The sequence below is a fragment of the Brachyhypopomus gauderio genome, chromosome 2 (genome assembly GCF_052324685.1).
Source record: "Brachyhypopomus gauderio isolate BG-103 chromosome 2, BGAUD_0.2, whole genome shotgun sequence".
NCBI lineage: Eukaryota > Metazoa > Chordata > Actinopteri > Gymnotiformes > Hypopomidae > Brachyhypopomus > Brachyhypopomus gauderio.
The window spans coordinates 23,391,597-23,419,529 of record NC_135212.1 but is presented as its reverse complement, the minus strand read 5'-3'; the positions used below and the strand labels follow the sequence as shown (position 1 = coordinate 23,419,529).

Genomic DNA, 27,933 nt, shown 5'->3' with positions numbered 1-27,933 from the left:
AGTGGACGACCGTCGATCTTCACACGATGCGGATGGGTGCGAGAAACGCGCGACCGCGGACACGCGCGCATCCCCACTATCTACGCGTCGTATATCTGGCTGTATTTTTTTAGACATGCTTTGTTGCTGCGCTGTGTGAACTGCTGGCAATACGAGTTGTTTGAATTCTCTGTTAAGGCTCGTCATTGTGAAAGGGAAAAAATGATGAATTATTCCGACTACGACTCGGACGATTATTCCTCGAATGAAGATGAAGATTATGTCCCGTCTGGTGAGAAATGTGTCCGGCTGCACTTTGGTTATTAGCTCGCTGGCGAGATAACGTTGCTTGCTAGCTAGCTAACTAACCAACAGCTAGCTACCTAGCAAACATGCAAACAACGTTTACTGTGGAGGTTTGCAGAAGGACGTTTAATCCTAGCCAAGTAGCTGCCTCGATAGTTTATCTGTATATTTTGCAAAAAAGCTATAAACGACGACATTAGCAACCAAACTAGCTAGCTCCATCCCACATGTCCAGCAATTCCTCTACAACAAGTAATATTGGCTAGAACTGGAGGCCATTTTCAATGTTCTCAGAACATCAGCTATGTTATCGACTATCACATAGATACTGTATTAACTGTTTAACCTGATCATTTGAGCCTTTTAGTTTGTGTCACGCGGATTCTAAACGGGCAATAGTAATAATTAAGTAATAAGCAATTAAGTAATAATGCTTCTAGCTTGTTAAGTAAACAAGAGTTCCAAAGTAATTGAAACTTGGTTAGGATTATGGAAGTATTAAAATAAAGGAATAATAACCTGCACTATGAATCAAGTTTATGTTAGACCAGTTTTAGGCTGCCTTTTTCCTTTCTTTAGAAATATATTTGGTGGTATATGCCTGATATTCTCATATGAAATCCAAATGCTTGATAAACATGTTTCAGCTGTCTTCACATTCCACTTGCAAAACTTGAAATCAGAGGTTAAACAGCCTTTGGTGGTAATGAACTCATCACAGATAAACATTGGCCACACGCTCATATCACTGTAAAGCTATCTAAAAACATTTTATATTGCTTACCATTTAATTTGTTTTTATTATTTTCTTGGTGTCATATTGCTGATATTAGATATTATATAAGTAAGAAGTGACATTAAATTACCAAAGTGGTAGTTTGTTTTCTTTGTCTTAATATTATTATTGTTTTCAGATGACAACCTGAGTGAAGATGACATGAATGAGTGTGAAAAGGAAGATGGTCTTGAGTTAGAGGACCAAAGTGAACCTCGTACCAGTCAAGAAAAGAAGAAAAAGAAGTCCAGTAAAGGCATTCCTCAGAGGTAGAACGGTCCTCTGCCTCTGAAGCCTGACTGTGATGTGCCCACATTCCTGTTAAATATAGACTGCAAGTATTCAGTAACTTATTCCTTTATTGTGGATGTTTTGTACAGAAAAAGGAAAAAGGGAGTGTTCAAGTGTGATGAGGACACACCAGACAAACAGACGTTGGTGGAGGAAGCGAAAAAAGAAGAGTCTTTGTCCAAACAAGATGACACACATCAGAAGAAGAAGGCAGACGATCTTTGGGCTAGTTTCTTAAGTGATGTTGGACCTAGGCCAAAGGTTCACAACACAGATTCCCAAGAAGTATGCAAAAGTATATAGGAGTTAAAAGGGATATGATTTTGTTGAAACTAAGTTTCAGAAATACTGAGATAATTCCTAATTCTGTGATGTCATGCCTATCATGGTACTGAAAATAAGTGAGTGTGTTTACATGCAACCAATAATCATAATCAGATTTCTCCAGGAATCTAATTAAAGTGGTCATGTAAATGACATACTCCGATTTCTGAGATTGGAGTATGACCTACAAATCAGGTAAAGAACTGATGAAGAGGGCTGGATTTTAGCTCAGTAATTTTAATTTCTCAGTGCGTATATTAATATGTGCATGCTTGCTAACGTAAGCGGAGCTGTCCATGAAGCAGCTGGCAGGATTCAGTGCAGTCCTGGGAAGTGGCTGTTTTTGGAGAGACTGTGTTTCAGAGTCTCCTGGGTGCTTGATGAAATGACGAATTTGAACTGCACACTGTCAGTGCTATGCAGCTGATTGTCTTTTTTTGACCCCTTTTCCTTACCTGTAGAGCACAGCTGGCTCTACCTCGGATACCTCGGACAAGGCAAGCAGAGCCACCACAGACCCTTCACAGCGTGAAGCGAAGCCTAAAGAGACATCCACAATCACCATCACAAAAGTGTTCGACTTTGCAGGAGAAGAAGTTCGGTAAGTCTTACAGCAAGCTGCTTCAGCTGCATTACTTAGTTCAACCACAAGATGGCAATGTAGTGCTGTCGTTGATTATTCAGATAATATGCATCATGTCATGGGGTAGTGAGAATGTCTGAGAACAAAGTGATAATTACAGTGTATTGTATGAGCAAACATTAATCATCTTTCTGATATTACCGATTTTCAGTAAGATTTTAACATAACATTAGAAGTAGGGTAGTTTGTGATTGGTTGAATATATCCTTTGGTTGTGATTGCTTGAAGATATCTATGTGTGGCATAGACTCAGAAGAATGTTACCATGACCATGTCTAACTAGATCACCATCTCTCATAGTCATAATATGTGAAGCTCAGTTGTGATGGGTTTCAGCAGGAGATGTGTTGGTACATAATGTCGCCCTCTCTAGGGTCACTAAAGAGGTGGATGCTGATTCGCGGGAGGCTCGGAGCTTCCTGAAGAAGGAGGAGGAGGAGAAGGCTGAGGAGATGCGGGAGCAGCAGACCTCCGTGTCAGAAGCACCATCCAGGTGTTCAGTCAGCGCTGGGCCCAGGTACAGCCACTGCAGTACTCACCTCCCACACAACATGCAGCACTCAGCATTTGATGACCTTGTGCTCCATTGTGCTCCTACTTTTTCCATATGGGAAGTTGTTTGGTTTTCTAGTGTAAGTAAACAGTGTGTGTGTGTGTGTAGGACAGGGAAACATGCTGGAATCATCTCCATTCATTTGACAACTATTACAAGTCATTGACCCTCTCATTCCTTTCATTCTGTCTGCACAGAGGTGTAGGAATTGCCTCATACTAGATTATTGTGTGTGTGTGTGTGTGTGTGGGGGGGGGGGGGGGCATGACATTACTTTAATCATCTTTAATTATTTCTCATCTGTGTGTGTGTGTGTGTATGTGCGTCTTTGAATGTATTTATTATTTGTGCAGTCTTGCTTCATAATATTTGTGTTGTCCTGTTGTGGGAGGGGTTTGGGTGTGTGTGAGCACTCTCATCGAGGAGTAGATAGTTACACATTAGAGCAGCAGGAGCCCCTGCTGTTCTCTTTCCCGCTTTTTGCATGTAGTTGCCATGTTACTAGATGGCAGACGGAAGAGCGGGTATGTCCTCCGAGACGGCTGTTTGTGACTGCACAGGAAGTGCTTTTCCCCATACAGGAAGTGCAGTGTTTCTTGGGGTGTTTCCCAGCCAAGCAGGAAAGATGTCTGCTCTCCTCATCTACACTGGGTGTACTCTTACTGCTGTCATTAGCTGAGATGTATACATTTAACTCTCCCTCCTTTCTCTTGCAATTTCTTCTTCTCTCTTTCTCTACCATTGTTTCTCCCATTCCCTCTCTCTCTCGCTCACACCACATTCTCTCTCAAGTTGAGTCAAGAAGACTCTAGAGTATTATCAGTGTTGGGAACGTTACTTTAAAAAAGTAATTAGTTATAGTTACTCACTACTTGTTCAAAAAAGTAACTGAGTTAGTACCTGAATTACTCTATAATAAAAGTAACTCGTTACCAGGGAAAGTAACTATTTGCATTACAGTTAAAAAAAAAGTTATATGCCAATGAATAAGAATTTTTTTTGAAAAAGCAGTTTTTACAGTCAGTTGAAATGAGTAGCTCAGAAAGGTGTTTAACCTTTGATATTTATTGCACATCCACAGACCAGTGCAGGATAAAATCCTTTAAAATCCCAAATCTTTGTAAAAAATAAAAGCAAAAGTAAACAGTTACACTATATAAAGTGCATTTACATCTATCAAATTAAATTAAATTCTCTCAACCTGAGACAACTGGTTTGTTCACAACAGAAGTAAACAATAAAACATCTATTCTTAATTAAATAAATCAAATACCCAGTCTGGTAGACATTCAGGATCTTCAAGTATTTTCTTAAATAATGTTTATATCGCCACCTTGAAAATGCTAATTTTTCTTCGGCTTACTCCTGACTCGCCATTTCTGCCTCTTCTCCGATTCTGTCGTGTCACTGGCATGTTTCGGCGCGCGTGTAAAAAATACTGGCTCTGATTGGCTACCATAACGCTGCCTTATCCAATCGCTTACTGACTTGTTAAGTTAAACAGGTGTTACACCGAGAACTGTGACCTATCGAGATCTGTTACTCCTCACTAGCGTGGGCAGCGGTCCGCTGGCATTACTGTTAGTATATCAGTATATAGTAACGCACCGCTTTTAATGACCAGTAACGTTAACGGCGTTGTAACGACAGGAAAAGTAATAAATTATATTATCCCGTTACTGACAAAATGACGCCATTACCTAACGCCGTTATTTTTAACGGCGTTATTCGCAACACTGAGTATTATTACAATATTACAGAAGAATTTGATGTTTTTGCATCTTCAGTTTCAGAGCAAAATAATATAAATAAGGCATTACCACCACCCCCAATAATAATCAGGATTAATGATAATGCATAGTGGTAACAGTAATTATATATAACGGTATAATTATAGATAACCACTATAAGGCATTAAGACATTAAAACTATTGTGACAAGTTGAAATATGCCATTATATTTAGTGTTTTAATGTGAAAACGTCCCACATGATTGTGAAAACTTTTAAAAACAAGCAGAAAGAGCGTCTGCCTCAAACTGGCTTGACATGTGGTGACCAGCGACTCCTTCCTGTTTGGGCAACCGGGTCTTCTTGTGTCTGTCCTCCCTCCCTCACTCCCTCCCTCCCTCTGTCCTCTCTCCCTCCCGCTGTCCTCTCTCCCTCACTCCCTCTGTCCTCTCTCCCTCACTCACTCCCTCTGTCCTCTCTCCCTCACTCACTCCCTCTGTCCTCTCTCCCTCACTCACTCCCTCTGTCCTCTCTCCCTCACTCCCTCTCTCTGTCCTCTCTCCCTCACTCCCTCTGTTCTCTCTCCCTCCCTCCCTCCCTCTGCCCCCTCACTCCCTCCCTCCCTCTGTCCCCTCACTCCCTCCCTCCCTCTGTCCCCCTTCCTCACTTCCTCCTTCCCTTTCTCCCTTCCTCTCTCTGTCTCCCCTCCCTCTCTCTCTCTCTCTCTCTCTCCCCCTCCCTCTCTAACACAACCTCTCTTCACTTTGCTCATTCTTGCTGCACCTCTGTGAAACTGCTGACCATCATTAATCACACTCGTTCTACTCCTCCTGCTCCCTCACATTAGTTTCCTACGCACACACACACACACACACACACACACACACACACACACACACACACACACACACACACACACACACTCACACTCCTCATCTCTGTACTCTTCATCCACTCCATTACTCAGCATTTTCCAGAAAAAGAATGTTCTATTTAATAGTGGGCTCTTGAGTGTGTTCAGCTTTGACCATCACTTTTTAAAACAATGACTCATCTTAGACACACACACACACAGACAGACACAAAAACACACACACACACCTGTGCACGTCCTGGCCTTTAAACCATGTGCTGCATAAACTAGGACGTGACCCTCTCCATGAACGATTTCACGTCACTGAGCATCTTTGCCTGCCTTCCTGTATCAGCCTTGTGTGTGTGTGTGTGTGTGTGTGTGTGTGTGTGTGTGTGTGTGTGTGTGTGTGTGTGTGTGTGTGTGTGTGTGTGTGTGCGTGCGTGTGCAGGGCCAGAGATAAACGCACTAGCTTCATGTAGTACAGCTGTAGAAGCCTTGTGCTCTGGGGCCCAGCTGTAGCTGCGTCCGCTGTGTCCTGTAGGGCAGTCTGCTGGCTGTGTCCTGCAGGGCGGTCTGTGTCCTGTAGGGCAGTCTATTGGCTGGGGCACTGAGGGCCCTGCCCGTCTGTGGCATTGCTGGGTCACGGGTACCTCTGAAGCCCTAACAGGAAAGCTCATCAAAGACAAGAATGTTCTCTTTACGTCTTAACCACGGACATATTACCCATTTCCTCAGTGCATGTGCACACTTACACAACACATAAGTAGAAATCTGAATGATCACAGATTATCATCTGAGTTTTCACCCCCCACCCCCTGTCCACCATGTTTCCTCTCATCCAGCCTGTTCTTGCCCTGCAATGTTATTACTTCGTTTCTTTCCCAATGTAACAGAATATAGTACAGTGCTGGGATGAGTGTGTGTGTGCTCTAACCCAAATGATTTCCATATGTGATCCAGTCAGAACCTTGCTTTTCTAATTATAGAGCTCTATCTCCTAGGCCCTAAAAATATCCCATTTCCTTTATTATTACAGAGAACACACACGGCTCCCTTCTCTGACTTGTGTGTGTGTGTGTGTGTGTGTGTGTGCGCGCGCATGTACGTGCATGCGAGAGACTCACTGAAGGCAAGCGACCATTACGTCTTTGAAACTCGGTACACACCAGAGTCAGCTTGTGTGTGTGTGTGTGTGTGTGTGTGTGTGTGTGTGTGTGTGTGTGTGTTGTACACACCATTACCACCATCAGACTTCCACCACCATTCCGCTCCCTGATGACGGCTGTTCACAGAGACACTCTGGTAGAGAGGACATGTTTCACTCACCTCTGTGTGAAGGTGGGTGTGTGAGCATACTGAATACTAAACACAGTTCTGCTTCTCACTCTCAGGAAACCCTTCGCCTTCATCCAGGGTTTATTTGGATATATGGAACCTGGTGAGAGAGCCACACACACACACAGTGTTGATCATTACATAGTGTGAAGTGACTGCTTCCTGGCAGCACACACTCCGCCGTCGGCTTCTCGTCACACGTATCTGCTGCACTAGTTCCACCTCCGACAAAACCAGGACATCTCGCTCCCCCGACATCTCCACGTACTGTGACCTAAAAAGAGTGTGTGTGTGTGTGTGTGTGTGTGTGTGTGTGTGTGGGAGAGTGCGTGTTCCTGCCAGAGCAGATGGAAATCCTTGTTTGTGGCTTTGGTAAGCCTGTAGGAAGGTGTCTTCTCGGGAAAAGCCACAGCGGTTCTCACGGAGACCAACTGAACCCAGATCACTGAACCCAGATCACACACTCTCCACAACTGTACTCTCCATCCAGTTTGTTACACCTATTTGGATCATTACTAGCACTGTGTAGGAAAATGACTACAGTGAGACTACAGACCATGTGTTACCTAACCCTAACCCTGTTACCATCTTCGTTAGTTCCCCTCTGACCCTCAGTGATCAGCTCCTGATCTCAATAGTGCTGAGATGGATATTGTACTGTCACACTACACACATACAGAAACACTCCATCGACATGCACTGTCTGATAAATCCGTTCCAGTGTTGGACTCCTTCATTCCCGTGTCTGATACAACCATTCCAGTGTTGGACTCCTTCATTCCCAAGTCTGACACAACCATTCCAGTGTTGGATATCCACAGACTAGTGCAGAAACTCACTACCATGGCAGTGTAACTGCTGTTTTGAGTATCGCCTCCCACCCAAATAATCCTAGTCTTGCAGTAATCTGCATTGCCAGTGGTGAAACTGTGTTTAGTTTTAGGCGTAGCAGCTTAGGTGTTGGAGTGGGTGTGTGAACGTGGGTTTAAGTGATCACCCTTCCCCTCAAATGTTTGGCATGATCTGTTATCATAAAAAAACACGCCTCAGCATTTTGCAAGACATTAGTGTGAATGCCAAATCTCCCTCTCCCCTCACTACCAACCTAAGAAAAGGTCAGTGAGAACACGCAGTGCAGAACGCACTGAAGTATAAATCTTCCTGCGTTCGTAGCACAGGGGGCCGCTGCCAGCTGGATGGAAGCTTGCGAAACGGCCATTTCCCCTCGTGGTGAATGTACTTCATTTTCTCTACCAGGCCCCCCCGGTTCAGTTAGGGCCTGTTGTGAGTGCCTGTGGGCTTGTAATTGGCATTCGCCGGGTCCTCTCCTGCAGCAGTGGAAGGATCGGGGGACACAGCTGTGCTCCTGGTTCTGTCTGAAAGGCCTGAAGGGTGGGAGGGGGTGGGGCTATGGGGGCGGGGCTAGTGGAGAGCTGCACCTCAGTGCTTAGACTGTGGGAACAGATGCACTAATCATACCCTCAAAACTGGGGCCCCTGGCAGATGCACAACCCCCCATTTACACTTTTGGTTACTCTGCCTTCTGGTTCCCCTTGAAAGTCCAGGCGGACATTCCCACAGGAAGGACAGCATGGTGGTTAGACCTGAAGTGGCTGGCAGTGATTATGCCTCCGCTGCCTTATCTGTTCCACTGAGGTGAGACAAGAGGCCTCGTCTGAGCCGAGTTGGTGCGGCCGTAGTCTAGGCTACTACCCTGCTGCCTTAGTGCAGGGGGTGGGGGCTTGGGGGAGAGGGGCAGAGAGGTGAAGGGAGGGTTTCCGGTGGTGGCAGTGTGGCATGAGTTGACAGCTTGGTGCTGGCACACATTTAAGGTGAACAGACTTTGACAGCAGTACGTTCACAGGAAAGAGGTGATAGCTATGCACAGTCTCTCTCTCTCTCTCTCTCTCTCTCACTCACACACACACACACACACACTGACATGTTCAGATGGAAACCGGAGAGTGCAGAGGATAGAGGGTGAGAAAAAGAAGGGTGTTGAGAAAGTGAAAGAGTTCTGAGAGGGTGACCAGCACGGACAGATACAACGAACAGGGGCGGGGCTTAAGGGGGCGTATTTCTGCATGGAGAGTCCCAGTGATCCTTCTGGTATGGGTGTGGTAGAGAGTGTACACTTATGTCCAAATATAGTAGATAACGGAGATGTTTTAGCGTTCACTAGAACGTACTGAATGTACTAAATTATCAAACACCCTTGATGTATTTGGATTGTTCTGTTAATTCACTATAAGAACAGGATAGCTTGTTGTATTTTTTTTGTAGTAACAATGATAACGCATCCTCGTGGGCTGTCCTGCCATAAAGATGTTTGCTTGGGGTGTTGTGTCTTCCTGCATGTGGAAGAGAGATGGTGGCGTTTAGCTCAGTCACTGCAGTCTCTTTCTCGCCATTTTTAAAGTGCATTTCATCCTTTCCTGTCTGACTTCATTAGAACATATACACACTCCCGTCTGTTTCGTCATGTCTGTAACATGTTTTTTCTGTTACCCCAGTAACTGTCTGCGGAAAATGTGTGGTTTACCCATCCAAAGGCGGTTGGGAGTTTGGAGTGTGTGACTTATGACGTAGGTGGGGGTGTGTTTGACCAGCACCCATGACTGGGTGGGGTGTTGTGTTGTGGTTGACTGTTGTTTTGGAAGCCTTGAGACCCAAGGGAAGGGAACTGAGAGATAACAGGGTCTCATAGGGTTTAAGAGGCCACTCTTCTCCTCCATATCTCTGAACATAGGCTATTCTTACAAACTCTGTCGTCATCTTACTCATCTGCCTTTCATTGTTTACCTTCACCGTCTCGAAACCCCAAAACACAGGAAGTGTAGGATGACCGTATAGATGACGGTACCGGTTAAGTTCCTGGGCGAACGTGTTGGGAGTAAGTGGGAGTGTGCTTCTGTCCGGGACGCCATGTTCATGGAGGCCCCGGTGCCAACATCCTTACGATGGAATGGAGAACATGGGTGTGGTGAGTTAGGTCAAACTTCAGAGTGACTTCATGCTGAAACCACGCCACAGCTCTCGGCGAGAGTGGGAGAACTGAAACCGCATGACTGTAAATGCCAGGGTTAATTTGGCCTAATTTGCTGTCATGCAGTGGTTCCCAGGCCCTGACCCACCTGTTTCAGTTCACAAAGCGCTTGGTAATTAGACCGAGGTAATGAGCAGACTGCAGTGTGGAACTACCCCAGGGCCTCAAGGCAGGGGCCTCTGCTGTTTAGCGCCCTCCGCTGTCAGGATACTCCAGAACGTTCAGCACCTGGGCCCATGCTGTTTTTTTTTATATATTCATAGCAAGGAAGGCATTAGTATAAATGGATGAAACCTGAGTACTATTAATTCAATATATGTATAGTAAGTACCTTTATTGGGAGATGTTTTTTTCAAAGATCTAGGTTTGTGGTGAATGATTTATATGGTCCAGTGGTTTGAGTGCATGTCTTATTGCTGACTTCTCAAGATCCTCCCATGTCAGTAGGGAAGGCCTGTACCCCAATAGAGTGGTGGTAGAGAAGTCCTGTACCCCAATAGAGTGGTGGTAGAGAAGTCCTGTACCCCAATAGAGTGGTGGTAGAGAAGTCCTGTACCCCAATAGAGTGGCGGTAGAGAAGTCCTGTACCCCAATAGAGTGGCGGTAGAGAAGTCCTGTACCCCAATAGAGTGGCGGTAGAGAAGTCCTGTACCCCAATAGAGTGGCGGTAGAGAAGTCCTGTACCCCAATAGAGTGGCGGTAGAGAAGTCCTGTACCCCAATAGAGTGGCGGTAGAGAAGTCCTGTACCCCAATAGAGTGGCGGTAGAGAAGTCCTGTACCCCAATAGAGTGGCGGTAGAGACGCCCTGTACCCCAATAGAGTGGCGGTAGAGACGCCCTGTACCTCAATAGAGTGGCGGTAGAGACGCCCTGTACCCCAATAGAGTGGCGGTAGAGACGCCCTGTACCCCAATACATTTGTCTGCATGGAAGGTCCCATTTGTATTTTGAACTTGCAAGTGGACCAAATGGAAGGGGTCCAAAGCCTTGAACGTTTGTGTTTTTATTGTAAAGCTGAGGCTCATTCACAGGTAAACGTTGGTTGTTCCCATTCATGTGTTGGTGTGTGGGTGTGTGGGTGAGAGAGAGAGAGAGAGAGAGAGAGAGAGTGTGTGTATTGGATACATACTGTACATGTATACAGACTTGCAGTATTTAGGCCACTAATAGATTTGATATTTTAGATATAATGACCATATAATTTTTTCTCAGTCTGTCTATTAGCATATAATCAATACTGAATATCTGCATGCAATAAAAACTTTTAGAAAAAAGCCTTCTAGAAGAGAAACACCTTCTATAGGCTACAGTGCAATCTGAAAAACAGCTACTATAGGCTACAGTGTAATCTGAAGAACAGCTTCTATAGGGAAATATTTATTGTGACCACCAGTCCTTGCTGTCACAGTAGCGTGAACCTGGCTCTCTCTGACGTGAAATGGAACCTGAATGGGTCCTGAAAATTATTTTAGAAAATGTCAGGACAGTCTCTGCAAATGATGTGCTTGGTGCTAAGGGAGGTCAAACTAAATACTGACATTTGCACATTGAAGCTGGTTTGTTCTGAATGTTTTTTGTACATATTTCATTTGTGTTCATTTTACAATTTAATGAAGAGACGTTTGTACTGTGACTAGACAGATTTAGGACAAATAAAGCTTTTGGGTCAGGTATGTCCAGGTGTTTGGGCAAAAAGGTAAAAGGTCTTTGAACTCACACCATTATCAGAGAGAGAGAGAGAGTGTTCGTGTGTGTTCATTAGCCATCTTCAAGCAGGTGTGCTGTTCTTTGTGGATGGGCGGTAAATCTCTCCCTCAGTCTGGGAGGGGCAGGGTGAGATGGACATCGTCCCAGCAGCACACAGCCCTGACTCGACCACCACTTTGAAGATGAAAGGAGGGGGGGCATGAGGAGAAGAAGAAAGAAGACATGAGTCAGGGTGGATATTGAGACTTAGATAAACATGTGCACACACACACACACACACACACACACACACACATTCATAATGATATTTGATTCCAGTTGGCAGCAATTTAGTCACATGTGACTTTCATTCTCCTATCGTTTTGAGTGGACACTCTGACAGCATGTAGGCTTATGGCCAGTCAGAACTGCATGCTGGGTAGTTTGTCAGTTTGGCTTGGTTTGTTGGCCTGAGGCACTTCCTTTGAGAGTGGCGGCAGTGTGTGTCACACTAGTGCTCACGCTAATTGATCATGTTGTTAGCAAGATGCCTCATTTGCTTTATGCCATCAACTCCTGGATTTTTTTGCATTTAATTTCCCAGAATTCCACAAGGCCAGATGGTTGTTTTTCAGTAATGACTGCTGTTGCCTCCTGGGAATGTGGCCAGTGGTGTTGTAAATGACCAGTAATGTGCTTAGAAGGTGTATATATATGACACCATCTACCCTGTGAGAATAATGTAATTTACTTTGACGTACTTAGTTAATACCCGACTGCTTTTTTAAAGAACAAACATTGATCTGAAGGAGCAGAAAAGAGGAGAATAGATTTCCACAATAAACATTACATTCATAATGAATGTCATCTTTTGTCTCCATCTTTTAACGTGTGTTTGTTTATCTGCTTCTCACTTCCTCAGTGTTTGTATCCATGTCCTCCTCTCCACTGGGGGCCCCAGTTTCTCCCCTGTTGGGGTGCTGATGTGAGCACCAATCCCAGGCCGTCCGGCGCCAGGCTGGCCTAGGCTTGTCCCGATCCGATATTTGGATCGTATCGGCAGGCACGAGAAAATGCCGATCTAGACTCCCGATCCAGTTTTTTTTTTTTAAGTCCGACCCATTTAGATAATCCATTCCAGTTTTTGCTATGTTTTCGCCAGTGAGGGTAAAATCCGGTCCGCATTTTCCAGCACACCTTGAGCACACGAGCATAGCATCTCCCCAATTTAGCTCGGTGGCGTCTCCTAACCATTCAGACGGCCATGTAAATGTGAAGTTATCGGTAAAAATGTCAGTTGTGTGGGATTATTTTACCTTAAAGGACGACAAAGACGAAGAGGTAGAGGCAACATATGCCACAGTAAAGTCAAGCATGGTGGTAAGGCTGTAAGAACTTTTAATATCATCAATCTTATCAAGCATTTAGCGAAATACCTTCATAAACAACAAGAGTTTCTAAAGAAAACAAAAGGAAAGGTCCTACACAACTAACACTGGCAGAAATGTTTGCGAAGCGTGAAAAACTGCCACTTTTTAAAATACAATTTACAATATTATTTGCACTTATGACTTTTTATGCCTTGGTTTACTGATGCCATTTCTGTTTGTTATTTATTATTTTGTATATTTTGAGCTTATTAATTGCTAAACAGGTCAGTTTCTCCTTACCAACCATTGTGTATTATTTAAACACACCTAATTCAGCTGGCTACTTGTTATCAAGAGTAAAACGCTTTTTAACATGAGTTTGACAAAGTAAGTTGGTTAAATAACTTTAAACTTTAATACATGCTCGGATAGGTCGGTATCGGATCGGAAGTGCAAATAAATATTGGTATCGGATCGGAAGTTCAAAAAGCTGGATCGGGACATCCCTAGGCTGGCCTGCTTTAGTGTCCAGCTCTCAGCCCACCTCGGTGGCCTCTCTGCTAGGGAGCGAGCGGTCCTCACCCTGCACGCTGCTAGTACTGATGAGTGGGTGTAGGGGCTGGTGGAGGAGCAGTGGGTGTTGGGGTTGGTGGGGGTGAGTGGGGGTGGGTGTAGGGTTTGGTGGGGGTGAGTGGGGGTGGGTGTAGGGTTTGGTGGGGGTGAGTGGGTGTAGGGTTTGGTGGGGGTGAGTGGGTGTAGGGGTTGGTGGGGGTGGGTGGGTGTAGGGGTTGGTGGGGGTGGGTGGGTGTAGGGGTTGGTGGAGGAGCAGTGGGGGTGAGTGGGTGTAGGGGTTGGTGGGGGTGAGTGGGTGTAGGGGTTGGTGGGGGTGGGTGGGTGTAGGGGTTGGTGGGGGTGGGTGGGTGTAGGGTTTGGTGGGGGTGGGTGGGTGTAGGGGTTGGTGGGGGTGGGTGGGTGTAGGGGTTGGTGGAGGAGCAGTGGGGGTGAGTGGGTGTAGGGGTTGGTGGGGGTGGGTGGGTGTAGGGTTTGGTGGGGGTGGGTGGGTGTAGGGGTTGGTGGGGGTGGGTGTAGTTGTTGGTGGAGGAGCAGTGGGGGTGAGTGGGTGTAGAGGTTGGAGGAGCAGTGGGGGTGAGTGGGTGTAGAGGTTGGAGGAGCAGTGGGGGTGAGTGGTCTTGGCTGAGTTGTGTGCTTCCACTGAGGCATTTCCTTCCTTGTGCAGCGCTGGAACGGTCGAGTTAAGCACTTTTTGTGTTTTTGCCCTCACACAGAGCTGGGAAATCACGTGCGTGTGTGCGTAAGTGAGTGCACAGGCACACATGCCCATTTTTGTGCCCGTGTGTGTTTGTGTACCCGTGCGTCTGTGTGTGCGTGCGCACATGCATGAGCCACACAGACGGTGACAAGCTTCTGGTCATGGGAGACTTCAGAGTACAAATAAATGGGACCAGACGCACAGACTGCCAGGCTCCTGCCTGTTTGTGACTGTGTGTGTGTGTGTGTGTGTGTGTGTGTGCGCGCGCGCGCCTCAGAAGATGGACCAGACTGCCAGGCTCCTGTCCTGTTCGTGTGGCCGTGTGTATACACACTTGTGTGTACATGTGGTGTACCTCAGATGGTTCTGTATTTTCAATGATGAGTAAATATTGTGTCATTTTGTCATGTCTGTGTTCTTCTCTCAATCTGTGTGTGAGGACCAGGCCCTGAAGCCTCTCGCCCAGAGCGCAGTCACCTTGGCATTAGCATTCTCCCCTGGTGCTTCCTACTGTAACCCAGCTCTCTGCCTAGCCTCTCCTCTCCTCTCTCTGTCAGCTGCTGCTGTATACCTCACTGGATTGACTATCAGTTGAGCTCTGATTGTCTATTGATTCACTGTCAGGACGTGTTTAAAGTGCATTTGTGTATGTGTGTGTGTGTGTCTGTCAGTGTGTGTGAGTGAAGGACAGATCAGTATTCGTTCTATTGACTAAACTGTTGCAGTAGAAGTAATGGACATTTTTGTCACACTAAATGTTGATCTGTCCTTTGCAAACATCTAGCCATCCGTCCAAAAGCTGCCTTGACCTTTATGTGTACCTGAAAACTGCACCGAGTCTTCATTTTCTAACTTCTTTTCATTTTCTAATATATCACCAAGCGCTGGTGCTGGAATGCACATTCATTCTGTACTGGCACTCAGAAAGCTGAGAGTAATCAGAAGCTGAGCGTAATCTTGGAGCCATTCAGTTTGACTGCAGTCCCATTTGACTGCATGACCATATTCAGGTGCAGGTCCTTTTAAAGGAGTGCATGCGTTGTGGTAGAGAAAGCATTTTTCTATTGTATTGATCCTCATTGATTTCTCTTTCTCAGGTGTGCGTGCTTAGTCTGATCAGTGTTGTGAGGCACCGCCTGCAGTTGGATTACTGCAGTACATACAGCCGGCACAGAGCTGTGTGTAATCATGGGCTTTATGTGATGTTTCAGTATGCAGGTGTGTGTCATGCATGCAGCCGACATCTGAATCGTTACTGCTGCTCTCGTTTGTCAACCTCTTCAGTACACACACCCGTGTTTGCACACGCCACTCTCCTGAGAGCCGAGCACCGCGTGTTCCTTCATGAAGGGGCGTCAGAAGAGACTAGCAAACCAACAGGAAGTGCAGTCCTTGCCCAAACAAGGACCCTCCTTCCCATGGCCCCGCCCCCCACGCCCCTCTCCCCCTGCACTGATGCCGACTGCATGGCCACAGGTGGTGCATGTGTTAACCGTGTTAACCCGTGTTCATCGCTATTGAGAGTCCATTTTGTATCCGTCTGTATTTGTCTCTGCGTCTACTTGTTTACTTATGCTTTGTTTTACTATGCAGAGCCTTGAGATTAAAATGACATTCAAGAGCAGTAGCATCAGGACAGAACGCAAAAACAAATGATCATAACAGCAAAAGACAGCAGAGGACGCGCAGTACATCATAAAACATTTCACAAGGAGCGTGAGGGCAATCGGGATGCTATTACACAAGCAGGGTGTCTTTGATATCAAAGCATTAAGTTAAAGAGTCAAAAAGAATCTCTAGAAAGCAGTGGCTGGCTGAGACCTGAATTCATGGAAGGACACTAGCCTGGTCAACTCGAGGCACTTGCTTGCAAACTCTGTGTGTCTTTTGTATCTGCCTTGAGAATAAGGAAACGGAGAGAAATTTGAGATGAAACAGGACAATACAGACTATATGTAAGAGAGCTAAACTATATGTAGAGAACAGGTGGAACATTTGTCATTACCTTGATGTTACCATATGCTGTTTTATGGAAGGAACTGAAGTAGGACTTTTCAAGGGTGGAGCTCAGTGTGTTATAAGAAACCTGCTCGTTTGCAGGCTCTGAACATACATGTGTGTGTGTCCTTCATCAGCTGCCATACGTTTGGTGTGTTTGAGGGTAAGTACACACAGACAACATGAGCTGACGTGATCTGATGAAAGATGGCCATCAGCCGCTCACAGTCAGTGTTGTGTCGTCAGGCTCTTAGTGTGACCATGCCCTTAGAACTCTAAAACACAAATCTGAATTTCTTCTGCTTTCAGTACAACATTAAGTAATGGACTCTGTTCAGCGGATCTGAACCATACAGTTTTTTAAAACCACCAAATTGAAATGTTTAACCATGGCCAATCAGTTTATACTCGTGCTGTACATCTTGTCGAACTTTGTAATACAAGTCTGGAATCACTATTTTAGAAATGTATTTCCTTTCAGGTAGCTAATCCTGACAATCACGTGTTTGGATCATGGCTTTGAGTGAAGGTTTTTCAACCATGTGGGATGACACCCTTTCTTTATTGTGTAACCCACTAATGTACATACATTCCCTCACGCACTATCCTTTCTGTATTTTGACTTCTCAAAAGCCCCTGTTACTGTTGTGAATGCTTTGCTTTAGCATTTGTTGAATTTTAGGTGATTTTAAGATCATGTTTTAAGCAAATCTTACATACAGGTTCATCATGGTTTGCTGGCTCTCCATTTTAATTAGCAGCAAATCCAAAATGCTGACAAACTAGCATAAGCATTTCTCTTTGAAATAATTAGCTTGCTAGACTCACTGCTGGCCATGTTGACTTCACCCCTCTCTGTCAGTGTATGACCTCGCCAGTACATGATATTGTCAGTTCTCAAATTTGAAATACTGTCACTATATTTGAAGTATTGTCATTTTCAAATTTTGGAGTATACCGAATTACCTTTTTACCATCCCTAATGGGTTATTCAGTGGCTGATGACGATATTTAGAGAGCAGGGAAGTGGTGGAGGTTGGTGCTATTGCATCTTGTGAAGTACTGAAGAAACGTTAAACTTTAAATTATTTATTTAAATTAATCTTTCTGTAGTACACTTATTGTAAGTGTACCATCTAAATAAATGTCTGCAATTGGTCACCCGCTGCTCACAAAAGAAAACTACAGTGTCTTTAGCAGGCCTGTGGGAATCACCCCTGTAATTCATATAGGTGGGCCAAGAACTGAACTTGGAGTCTCACCATTGTGCACTGACACATGACCACCAACCTCAGACAGCTCATTTAGAAACCACTCGAAAGCCTGATCTGACAAGCTTGTGTCATTGTTCTACAGTGGCTGCCTGTGTCAATGGCTTTTCGACATGTGGGAGGGAGCAATGGTTTCCTGCGTTTCTGTTCTGTAGTAGTAGTATATATAGATATATATTTTCAAAAAGCAGCTGGGCTTAATCATTTTGATTGGAGGATAGGTTCTAAGTGTATAAACATGGCCCACGCCATGAGGAGTGTTCTCATGTATGGCCTGCCTGACGCAGGCTAACACTCCAGTCATCCCATTAAAGAACATCTTTGTTCTTTGCTAGGCTAAATGACTTCATATTTCATGTTTGGTCATGTAATTAAATATTATGACACAGTTCTTCCCATGGGTATGAAGTAGTTATGCATATTGGGCGACTATAAGTGAAAAGTGTGTGTATATGCAGCAGAGGTTTTGGTGTATTACTTGATTTCCTGGTTGTTTACGTAGATATTTGGTGGCACATCCTTTTTTACGTTTACAAAGTGTAATACCACTGTATATACGCATGTGTAGAGCTTGCGCGCGCACACACAATAATTTTCATTCCCATTTCATGTGAAAGAGCTTTTACTATGACTCACCTGAGCGTGAAACAGTGTGTCCTTGGGCCCCCTGCTCCCCCTGGAGCCCCTCCCACAGATTCTCTCCCCTCCTCCACTCAGCCCCTCCCCCCAGATCCAGGATCCTACTAGTCTGATGGCTTCAGCTTTTCCCCCTGACACAGATCGTTTAACATTTCATTATTGCAGCCAAGTGTGATGCTAGTGTCCAGATGACTTTTGTATCATTCAAAATGGACATCTTTGTTCCTGTAGCATGTGCTATAGCACCATTGGCGCGTGGTGAGGCTTGGAACAGCTCTCCTTGCAACCCCCACCCACCACACTACCTCTTACTATCTCTCTACACATTGCATTTCATGTTGATGCATTCAAGCCAATTGCTGGTTTGCAAATGTCAACTGAAAATGAGACTTGATTTTGGGTTGAGCGACTTTTGTTTTTTTTTGTTTTTTTTTAATGTAGGTGTCTTAATGTCTTAATGCCCTTAAACGTGGTCGTTTAAATGCCCCTGGGGGGCCTCCCGCCAGCAGTGCAGCTTTTAAACTCTCCCCCTCTGGTGCAGTGTGAAGAGGCCGGCAGGAATGGGCAGCGTCCTCAACCGCATCGGAGGCAAGAAGCAGAAGATGAGCACCCTAGAAAAGTCCAAGCTGGACTGGGATGCTTTCAAAGAGGAGGAGGGCATCACCGATGAGCTGGCCATCCACAACCGTGGCAAAGACGGGTGAGTTTCTTTTGCCCCACAGCCCCAGCCTGCAAAAAGTGCGGAGGGCCTCTTTTCCACCCGAAAGCAGATGCCAACCCCACTTACTTAAGTTATATATCGATCGAAAGAATGAGATGACGATCGCACATTTCAGATAACCGTTACTTTTGAGAAGTACGTGTTACGAAAACGGACGGAATCCCTGATTATTTCAGCTCTATACTGAGGATGGAGCCCAGGATCTTATGTTTCATTTAACACTTGAGAGTATTTTATTTCAGTATGTTATCTATACTGTATGTATAAATGGGGTTCATGTCCATTTTATGGCAAAACATAAACTGGCTACTCGCATCTATAAGGCTAAAACGAGGCTATATGGCAAGAAGGATTTTAAGCTAGAATCAACAGAATGGAAGTTACAAGGGGATGCCTTTCATGGCAGACTACCTGCCAAGAAACGCATCCCCTCTGAACCCTGGATAACCTTTGTCTACCTGAGAAGGGGATGCATCTCGTGGCAGGAGGGTGGGAGGGGGGAGTGCTAAATTCGGCACAACGGTGGCAACCTGCATGGTTTGGGCAGTAATGATCTAGCCATCTATAACAAAGCATTGACTATAGAGCTGTGCTTAGGTACCTTCTAAACTCCCACCATGCTCACCGAGGCAGTACGGTTTGACTTTGAAGGTCCTGAGTCCGCATTCTCTGGAGATTTAGGATTCAATCCAGCAACCCTTTCCTTTGTAGTTCTTTGTCCATTGTACCACTGCCCCCATTAATTAACACACACACGGACTTTTGTTTTAAGCCCTGTTGGAGTGTGAGCAACCAGTGGTGTAGCAAGGCTGTACACCACAGTGCGAGTTCATAATCCCAAGATCCATCTCTTGTCGTTGAAATGTGCTTTTGCTGAAATGTCCTTTTGTTATTTCCATTTGCTGAAATACACTACTCAAAAAAATAAAATAAAGGGAACACTAAAACAACACAATGTAACTCCAAGTCAACCACAGGTCTGTCAAACCAACCTGTTCAGTTAGGAAGCAACACTGATTGTGAATCAATTTCACCTGCTGTTGTGCAAATAGAACAGACAACAAGTAGAAATGAGAGGCAAGACACCCCTTATAAAGGTTCTGCAGGTGGTGACCACAGACCTTTTCTCAGTTCTCATCCTTTCTGGCTGATGTTTTGGTCACTTTGGCATTTTGTCATTTCTCTCGCCATAGAGGTAGCATGAGGAGGTGTCTACAACCCTCAGAAGTTGCTCAGGTTGTGCAGCTCATCCAGGATGGCACATCAATGCGAGCTGTGGCAAGAAGGTTTGCTGTGTCTGTCAGCACAGTGTCCAGAGCATGGAGCAGATACCAGGAGACAGGCCAGTACACCAGGAGACATGGAGGGGGCCGTAGGAGGGCAACAACCCAGCAGCAGGACCGCTACCTCCTCCTTTGTGCAAGAAGGAACAGGAGGAGCAGTGCCAGAGCCCTGCAAAATGACCTCCAGCAGGCCACTAATATTCATGTTTCTGCTCAAACTGTCAGAAACAGACTCCATGAGGGTGGTATGAGGGCCTGATGTCCATAAGTGGGGCTTGTGTTTACAGCCCAACACCGTGCAGGACGATTGGCATTTGCCAGAGAACACCAAGATTGGCAGATTTGCCACTGGCGCCCTGTGCTCTGTGTAGGTACCATGACTCCACAGACAAAAAGAGGCGCTCTCCCGAGTGGTACTGCCCAAGTCAGGATGGACGTGGAGCTACGTCACCAGACAAACCCATTTAAAACAGGGAATCCCCCTTTGTCCAGTCTTTTTACTTGGCTGCAACCCAGTAGCTACATAGAGACGAAGAGCATGCACACCTTCGAGAACAAAGCGCTATTAGTTCTGCACTCGGGCCCATGCAACAAATGACCGTCGCAAGGAAAAATTTGTTTGCTAGTTTATTTCTTTGGTGGAGTTTGTTAATACTCAACCACTTTCCGCTAGCCATCCGAAATCAAGAATTGTTTTGAACATTCGCTGAAGGCTGGACCTCCAAATTCATCTTGAAGTCAACTGCAAATCCTCCCCTGGGAAAATCAGCAAACTGACCATGGAGGGACTGCCGATTGACCGGCCACCACCACGTTATCTGGACAGAGCAACGTGATCCAGCGGGACATTCCTCCCAAAAGCGCATGAAGGAGCTCTCCTCTCCTCGGTAATTCTGTGTCACTGTACTAGGCAATCCCAATCCAGCCCCAATCTATTGTCTGGGTGCTTTGTGTTTGTGGCTATAGAGGAGAGCTTAGTTTGGTTTTCGTGCCATTTAGTTCCTCTGTGTCTGTAAAACCTCCAAACCCCACCCCCCCAATCCCCCCCCCCACCCCCCCACCCCATACGCACGTACCCAAATGCACGTACACGCGCATGCACACCCACACGTACCCCCGAATACACACACATGCACACCTACATGAACGCGCACACACACACACACACACCCCTACGTAGACACTACGTCACCTACTGCCACCCCCTCTGCCTTTTGTTACATTGTTTTATTGTAGAGTGTGTTTAATAAATGTTTTCTGTGCTAAATGCTGTCGTTTGAATCGTTGTTTCTCGGTTCTAGCCTAAAGCCAGAACTTATTCGAACTGTAACCTTCAGATTTAAAGTTTGCTCATCAAACAAATTGGGCTTTGGAAGTTGACTATAAGTAGTGGGGACTTTTTAGTTAGATTAAGTTTAAATCTAATTGTGAGACTATATGTTGCTGCAGTGGGCCCTGGATTCCTTATGATGCATGCAATGCTAGGCCTCATGAGGTTGAAGTGTCAGCAGTTCCTGCATGATGAAGGCATTGATGCTGTGGACTGGCCTGCCCATTCCCCAGACCTGAATCTAATCGAGCACATCTGGGACATCATGTCTACTTCCATCCACCAACACCATGTTGCACCACAGACTGTCCAGGAGTTGACTGACGCTTTAATCCTGGTCTGGGAGGAGATTCCTCAGGAGAACATCCGCCACCTCATCAGGAGCATGCCCAGGTGTTGCCGGGTGGTGATACAGGCACGTGGAGACCACACACACTACTGAGCCTCACTTGTCTTAAGGAATTTCCACCGAAGCTGGATCTGCCTGTTATTTGATTTTCCACTTTGATTTTGAGTATGATTCCAAATCCAAACCTTCATGGGATAATAATTTTCATTCACATTAATCATTTTTTTTTATTTTATTCTCTGCATTCCACTATGTAATAAAGATTTTCAACTAGAATATTTTATTCATTGAGATATAGGATGTGTTATTTTAGTGTTCCCTTTATATTTTTTGAGCAGTGTATATATCCCTGACAGCATAGCTAGTGTTATCCATCACATCCTATTGTGACTATGAAACACATCTTGGCTGATTCCAGCATATACTGTCTGCTTATGGTAGTCAGTCCAGACTGATTTCACTCGGCCTGAAAATCACTTAAAGTGATCAGCTTCTGAAGGACTTGGAGGAGGACATTTGGAGAACGAAATGCCTGATTGGAAGGATGAGGTCAGGATGGGGGAAGGAAGGAAAGCTAGTATCCAGCTTCCTCTTGGACACGCTGGACCTCGTCTCTGAATGGAAATGGCATTAAAAGAAATACTTTTTTGGATGATTTTTTTTTTGTCACCTTCAGAAAAAGAAACCTTTGTTGTTAATTACATTGCAATCTTCGCGCTGAAAATGTTTGTCATTGGGTGAAATTACTCAAATTGGAACAATATGTGTGAAAACACATTAGTTATTAGCACCCCTATCCTTTGCCAACCTCTGATTAATTTTTTTTTTAAGAACGCTGGAGGAAGGGTGAAACAAACACATGAGGTCCTTCCTCCATATGAAATCTTTCCCAATCCTCCTTAACCATTGGTCTCCTGATCATTCTGAACCATTGGTCTCCTGATCCTTCTGGACCATTGGTTTCCTGATCCTTCTGGACCATTGGTTTCCTGATCCTTCTGGACCATTGGTCTCCTGATCCTTCTGGACCATTGGTCTCCTGATCCTTCTGGACCATTGGTCTCCTGATCCTTCTGGACCATTGGTCTCCTGATCCTTCTGTACCCTTGGTCTCTGCTTACACTCTCTTCTCTTCACCTTGTAGGTTGTTACTGGGCTTTAGGTAAGGCGAGGAAAGGTTGTGTGAGGGGGTTTTTATGTGTCCTTCATGGTTGAGGCAGCTAGGTTTTGATCTAAAGCCTTCTGGTAGTTCTTAGAGCTTATAATGTTGTATTAGATGTGGCAATGCCGCCAGCAGACGTGCCACTGCTGCCTCCTACCTGAGGCCCAACATCTACATTGTAAGGACTGCTCGGCCTAGAAATAGAACTATTAATCTGCTTTGTAACGACTTATGTTGTAGAAAGCGCTATATAAATAAAATTAACTTGACCGTTCTAACCAGTTTCATGGGCCTTTACAAAGAAGAAACTCACCACACATCTGCCACCATACTGCAAAGTGAAGATCAGACTCTTTTCTCTAGAAGACTTTTAAAAAATTGTTTAAATTGTTTAAAGCCAATCCCACCTCAGGTGTTTTTGTGTCATCCGGCCATCTCATCTCCAAATAATGTAGTCTGTTTGAAAGGCAGGATTTCTGTGTGATTCTCAAGTGTTTTCCATGGCTCCATTTGCTCATCTTCACCAAGTGTGCCTGTAATTCTGGAAGGCACTGCATCATGGGTAGAGTGAGAGGAGGTGGGTTGCCATGGAAGTGTCGGGCCAGGCAGGCGCTGCTGTTGTACTCTGCTCTTTGGCGAGGTTGTAAAAGCGTCATAGTGCCTGTGGTGTACTGTAATGAAGTGATCATGTCTACATGCCTTTAACTGTATGGAGTGCTCTGCTGTGAACCATAGCAAGGCCTTCTCTGAAATTACATGTTTTCATGTAAATACTATGTGCGCACACATTTACTTTACTTTGGCTGTGTTTAGCTATCATTAAGTTGTTTTCTGCTGTGTGTGTGTGTGTGTGTGTGTGCAGAAGTAGGGAGAGGTCCTATAATACATGTAGTGATGGTGTAATACAGTCTGGCACTGTGTGTATTGTGGATGTCTCAGTGACTTTTCCCAGCAAAGGGCATACTGTGAGGGCTGCCACCTGTCCATACACACACACACACATACACACATTGCCATCCCACACCTGTGGTTATTCCTCCTGGATACACTTGCTTGCACACACCCATGCACACTTTTCCACCTCTTACACAATAGGAAGGCACACTAGGTCTTTGCAGTATTGGCTTTTTGAGGTTGGTGTGTGGACGTTAAGCTCCATTCCAGAGAATACAGGGTTGTAATGTTGCAGTAATATAATCCCGTAATATAATTGGTATGAGATTGAGCGTGGTGCAGTTTGTGTACTGAACCAGTTCTAACATGGTGTTTTTGCACAGATCAGAAGGGTTCCATTTGGGATGGATCTGTGGCATCCTTTTTCTTTTCACCGTACAGATTGAATTTCAGGGCTACAGTTAACAGTCATCATGCTCTTCACATGTGCGTTTGGAGCAGAAAATCTCATTGTGTGTAAATAGAAAGGCAAGACGGTATGTACCAGGGATGCTCTTGTGATCTCCTTGGACATCGTATAACTGTATTTTGATTTTAGATGAGCAGTCTTTAATCAGCTGACTAATCAGAGTCATTCCAGGATCCGGTCCTTTTGCTGGAATTTTAATACAGAAGCATATGGTATTTTAATGCATGAAACTAATTCACAGATTTGGCACTCTTCATCTCTTTCTTGCTTAAGCTGCATGCTTGTAAACAGAGCCAGTCTCTCTGTTGCTGGCATCTCCATACTCTACCTCATCTCTGCAGATTAATTAGCATATAGGGCTAGCAAATGTGTGTTCTTACAATGACCTTTCTTACTTAATAGTGATATTTCTTAACATTAACTTCAGCAGTAAAAAAAAACAAAAAGCCACAGATCCAAAACACTATAAACTGACACCAACCAGACTGAGACAGAAGTGTTCAAAGGAGCAATAACGTGTTTTATCAGCTTGCAATATTTGCCACCAATTAAATCTTTGTAAAGCAAATAATCAGCAAAGTCTTTAGATACATGTGTGAAGTGTTGCAAGATATTAAACAATATTATATTAAGCATAAAATATTGTGGTAGAATTCATTTACCAATTATTGCTGATCTCTGAGGTCTTAAACACCTTCCTCTCCCTACGTGTCCATAGTTACGTGCATGTGTGTGTTTCCACATGTTTGTATATAGGATCTCTGATCTTCTGTCTCCCAGGGCAACCCTTTGTCTCAGTCTGGAGATGTGTCTGGGCTCAGGTGAGCTGTGCTGGGACCTGTGGGAGGGGGCGGGGCTTGTGTCTTGGCCTTACGAGAGTAGACCATTTCTCCAGCAGCTGATAATCTCCAATGACATCATCTACACTCTGAGTAGACTGTAACCCATTCAATGCTCGACAGTGAGATGCGTTTTGATGCCCACACCGACCATTTTCAGCTCAGCCTCACTAGACTGTGGTGGAGAGGACCCCAAAATTAAAAACCTGGGCTTGGGGTTAAAAATAAGGCTCTTCCGAGAGGCTAAATTACAGCTTGTTGCAGCATCTCTGGTCCCCTGTCTCTTTGGGAGGACTGTGGTTTGAGAGGAGGCTGGAAAGAGTACGTGGAGGGTGTGGTGTCCCACACTGGACACCCACAGGCCTGGATTCAACCCAGAGTGGGATCACTGACTCTGGGTCAGCAGAGATTCTCAGCTTCACATTAACTGTGTTCACTGGTGGACCTGTCGTTCAGATCCAAGAACAGCAAACCCCAACTCCCACCCATTTGGGATGCTGTATTTAGGCAGGTGAGGCTGATTTCCAAGGCTGTTGAGTAACTCCTTATGCTGTTTGGCGTCCACTCCTCTGGGTCCCGAGGCTGAACCCCCAGCCTGAGCTGCAGGGTGACGTGTGCGCAGGAACACGGTGCTCCTGTGTGGGGGGGCCAACACAAACCAGTGTGGACACAGATGCTTGGAGATGATTCTAGTTCAATCATAGATCAGCTGTATTTCATCCCATAGTGGGTACGCGTGTGGTAAATGTGTTCTTGCTGCTGTGTCTCCAGCGTAAAAAGCACATTTCACAATCTCGGCGTCCGCAGATGTGGCGGTCCACCGAGCATTGGCAGGGCCATAATAGAATATTTAATAAATATTCAACTTCGTTGAGAGTCTCTCTTGTCCCTGTGCAAATGCAGCTGCTCCTGCTAACAGTTCCCGCAGAGCCTCTGTAGCCACGTTGGTTGGAGGTCTCTTAATGTCGAGAGAGGGCCTGGTTTCGTTTCCAAAACATTTACACCGTCATTAAATCTCATGTACATAAAAAGTCGCTCCAAACAAGCACAAAATCTGCCGCTCATCTCTCCTCTTCTTCTCACTAACGGTTCTTTTGTGGTTGTTCTCGTAGAGGTTTCAAAAGGCAAATTGAAGTGCTATTCCATGTGCTTTGTCAATCAGACACGTGTTTAGGCTCATGGTTGTACAGAGGGCACACGGTACACAGCCCTGCAGGAGGCCCCATGCTGGGGAGTGAGACTGAAAATGTGGTGTGATAACAGTGACTGTGGCTGTGCGTAGAGCTCCATTTCCTTCCTACTGCACCGTGGAAAGGTCATCACATACAGACAAGATGCACTGAAAGTGCTTGCATCACTGTTTTTTTTTTCTTCATTTGTGTGTGTGTGTGTGTGTGTGTGTGTGTGTGTGTGAGAGAGAGAGAGCGAGCGAGAGCTTGTGTGAGTGAGTGAGAGCATGAGAGACAATGTGCACCATGGACATTGTAACATACACCTATTTGTGTGTTGTGCATGCGTACGGTGCTGTTATGTGTAAACACTGTTATCTAGTATTTCTTTGCTGATGGTGTGTGTGTGTGTGTGGTCTGGCTCTTTGTGCAGGTATGTGGAGAGGAAGAACTTCCTGGAGAGAGTAGACCATCGACAGTTTCAGCTGGAGAAGGGCGTACGTCTTAGCAACATGAAACGATGACAGGAGAGTGGGCAGTGTGGATCCAAGAACACCCACACAAGAACATGGACAATAGACACACACACACACACACACACACACACACACACACACACACACATCCTCTTTGTGCACTGTACACACTCGCGGGTCTGCTGCCTGCATCCATGTTGGTTGTCTCTCATACTGACTAGGACTGTGGCTGTTGAGGACGGAGCTCTCCCAGACAATGGAGCTCCTTTCTTCTCCTGCATGCCAGGGCCTGCTCCTCTACCTGCTCCTCTACCTGCTCCTCTGCCTGCTCCTCTGCCTGCTCCTCTGCCTGCTCCTCTATGGGAAAGGAGCCCGGAGACCCTCTTGCCCCTCTCACCAAACTCCATACTGCTGGAGCAGGAGGAAGCCCAGCCTAGAGCAGGAGGTGCAGGAGGAAGCCCAGCCTAGAGCAGGAGGAGCAGCAGGAAGCCCAGCCTAGAGCAGGAGGAGCAGCAGGAAGCCCAGCCTAAAGAGCTGCTTGCCATGTGCCACTTCCCCATCTCTCTGGTCTGTTTACCCCCTAACCTGCTGAATGAGGGATCAGTGATGTAAGAGCGTTCGGTTTCATTCCTCAAGTCATGATGACATGCTTCTCACAGTCACAGACCTTAAGAGCGGCTTCTGCGCTGAAAAGTGCTGTTTGTTTCTGAAGTCATGCTGTGTCCCCTTTGAGAGTTTGTGCTGTTAAGATTGATCGTATGGTAATTACATCTCTTGTGTTGTAAACAGGTTTTTTTATGCCCTTCGGCACAGAATAAATCAAATCCTTTTGGTTTGACGTTTTTCTGAAATAAGGCACTGCTCACTGTTAATTGAGATGCTCCACCCACTGCCCCCCCTTCCCCCCCAACGCCCCGGGGGGGGGTTGTGCCAACATCTAAAGTACCATAGCCCATGCTCCTCTGCTGTTTCCTGATTCTCATATGTCATTTTCTCACTATTGCAAAACAATATCTTCCTAGCAAAACTATTATCTTTCCATCGGTCTTAGCCTTAAGAAAGGTCCTGAATATTCTACGCTTTGTTTTAGGCGAGATTGTATTTGGGTGACATTAGCTTGGCTGGAGCGCACGGCACCTAAAGTCAAAACATGGGACAGTTAGATTCATC

General features: G+C 45.4%; 1 protein-coding gene across 2 annotated transcripts; it reads left to right on the top strand.

Annotated features, from left to right (window-relative positions):
* The first annotated feature begins 96 nt into the window (after nucleotides 1–96).
* Nucleotides 97–27,601, top strand: cfdp1 (craniofacial development protein 1). Of its 2 annotated transcripts, none has more exons than XM_076991705.1 (7): nucleotides 97–271; nucleotides 1,200–1,329; nucleotides 1,441–1,636; nucleotides 2,137–2,276; nucleotides 2,692–2,835; nucleotides 18,613–18,771; nucleotides 19,986–21,082. In XM_076991705.1, the coding sequence occupies exons 1-7, from the start codon at nucleotides 202–204 to the stop codon at nucleotides 20,332–20,334; spliced, it is 1,188 nt and encodes a 395-aa protein (XP_076847820.1). In that variant the 5' UTR covers nucleotides 97–201; the 3' UTR covers nucleotides 20,335–21,082. The 2 variants fall into 2 exon arrangements, with proteins under 2 accessions (XP_076847820.1, XP_076847831.1); XM_076991716.1 differs by lacking the exon at nucleotides 19,986–21,082 and adding an exon at nucleotides 26,721–27,601 and having other exon boundaries at nucleotides 107–271.
* Nucleotides 27,602–27,933: the final 332 nt, after the last annotated feature.

Coding starts and splice junctions, on each gene's coding strand:
- cfdp1 (XM_076991705.1), top strand. CDS start 202: ATGATGAATTATTCCGACTACGACTCGGACGATTATTCCTCGAATGAA. Junction 272..1,199: donor TGAAGATTATGTCCCGTCTG/GTGAGAAATGTG, acceptor TATTGTTTTCAG/ATGACAACCTGAGTGAAGAT. Junction 18,772..19,985: donor CACAACCGTGGCAAAGACGG/GTGAGTTTCTTT, acceptor CTCTCGCCATAG/AGGTAGCATGAGGAGGTGTC.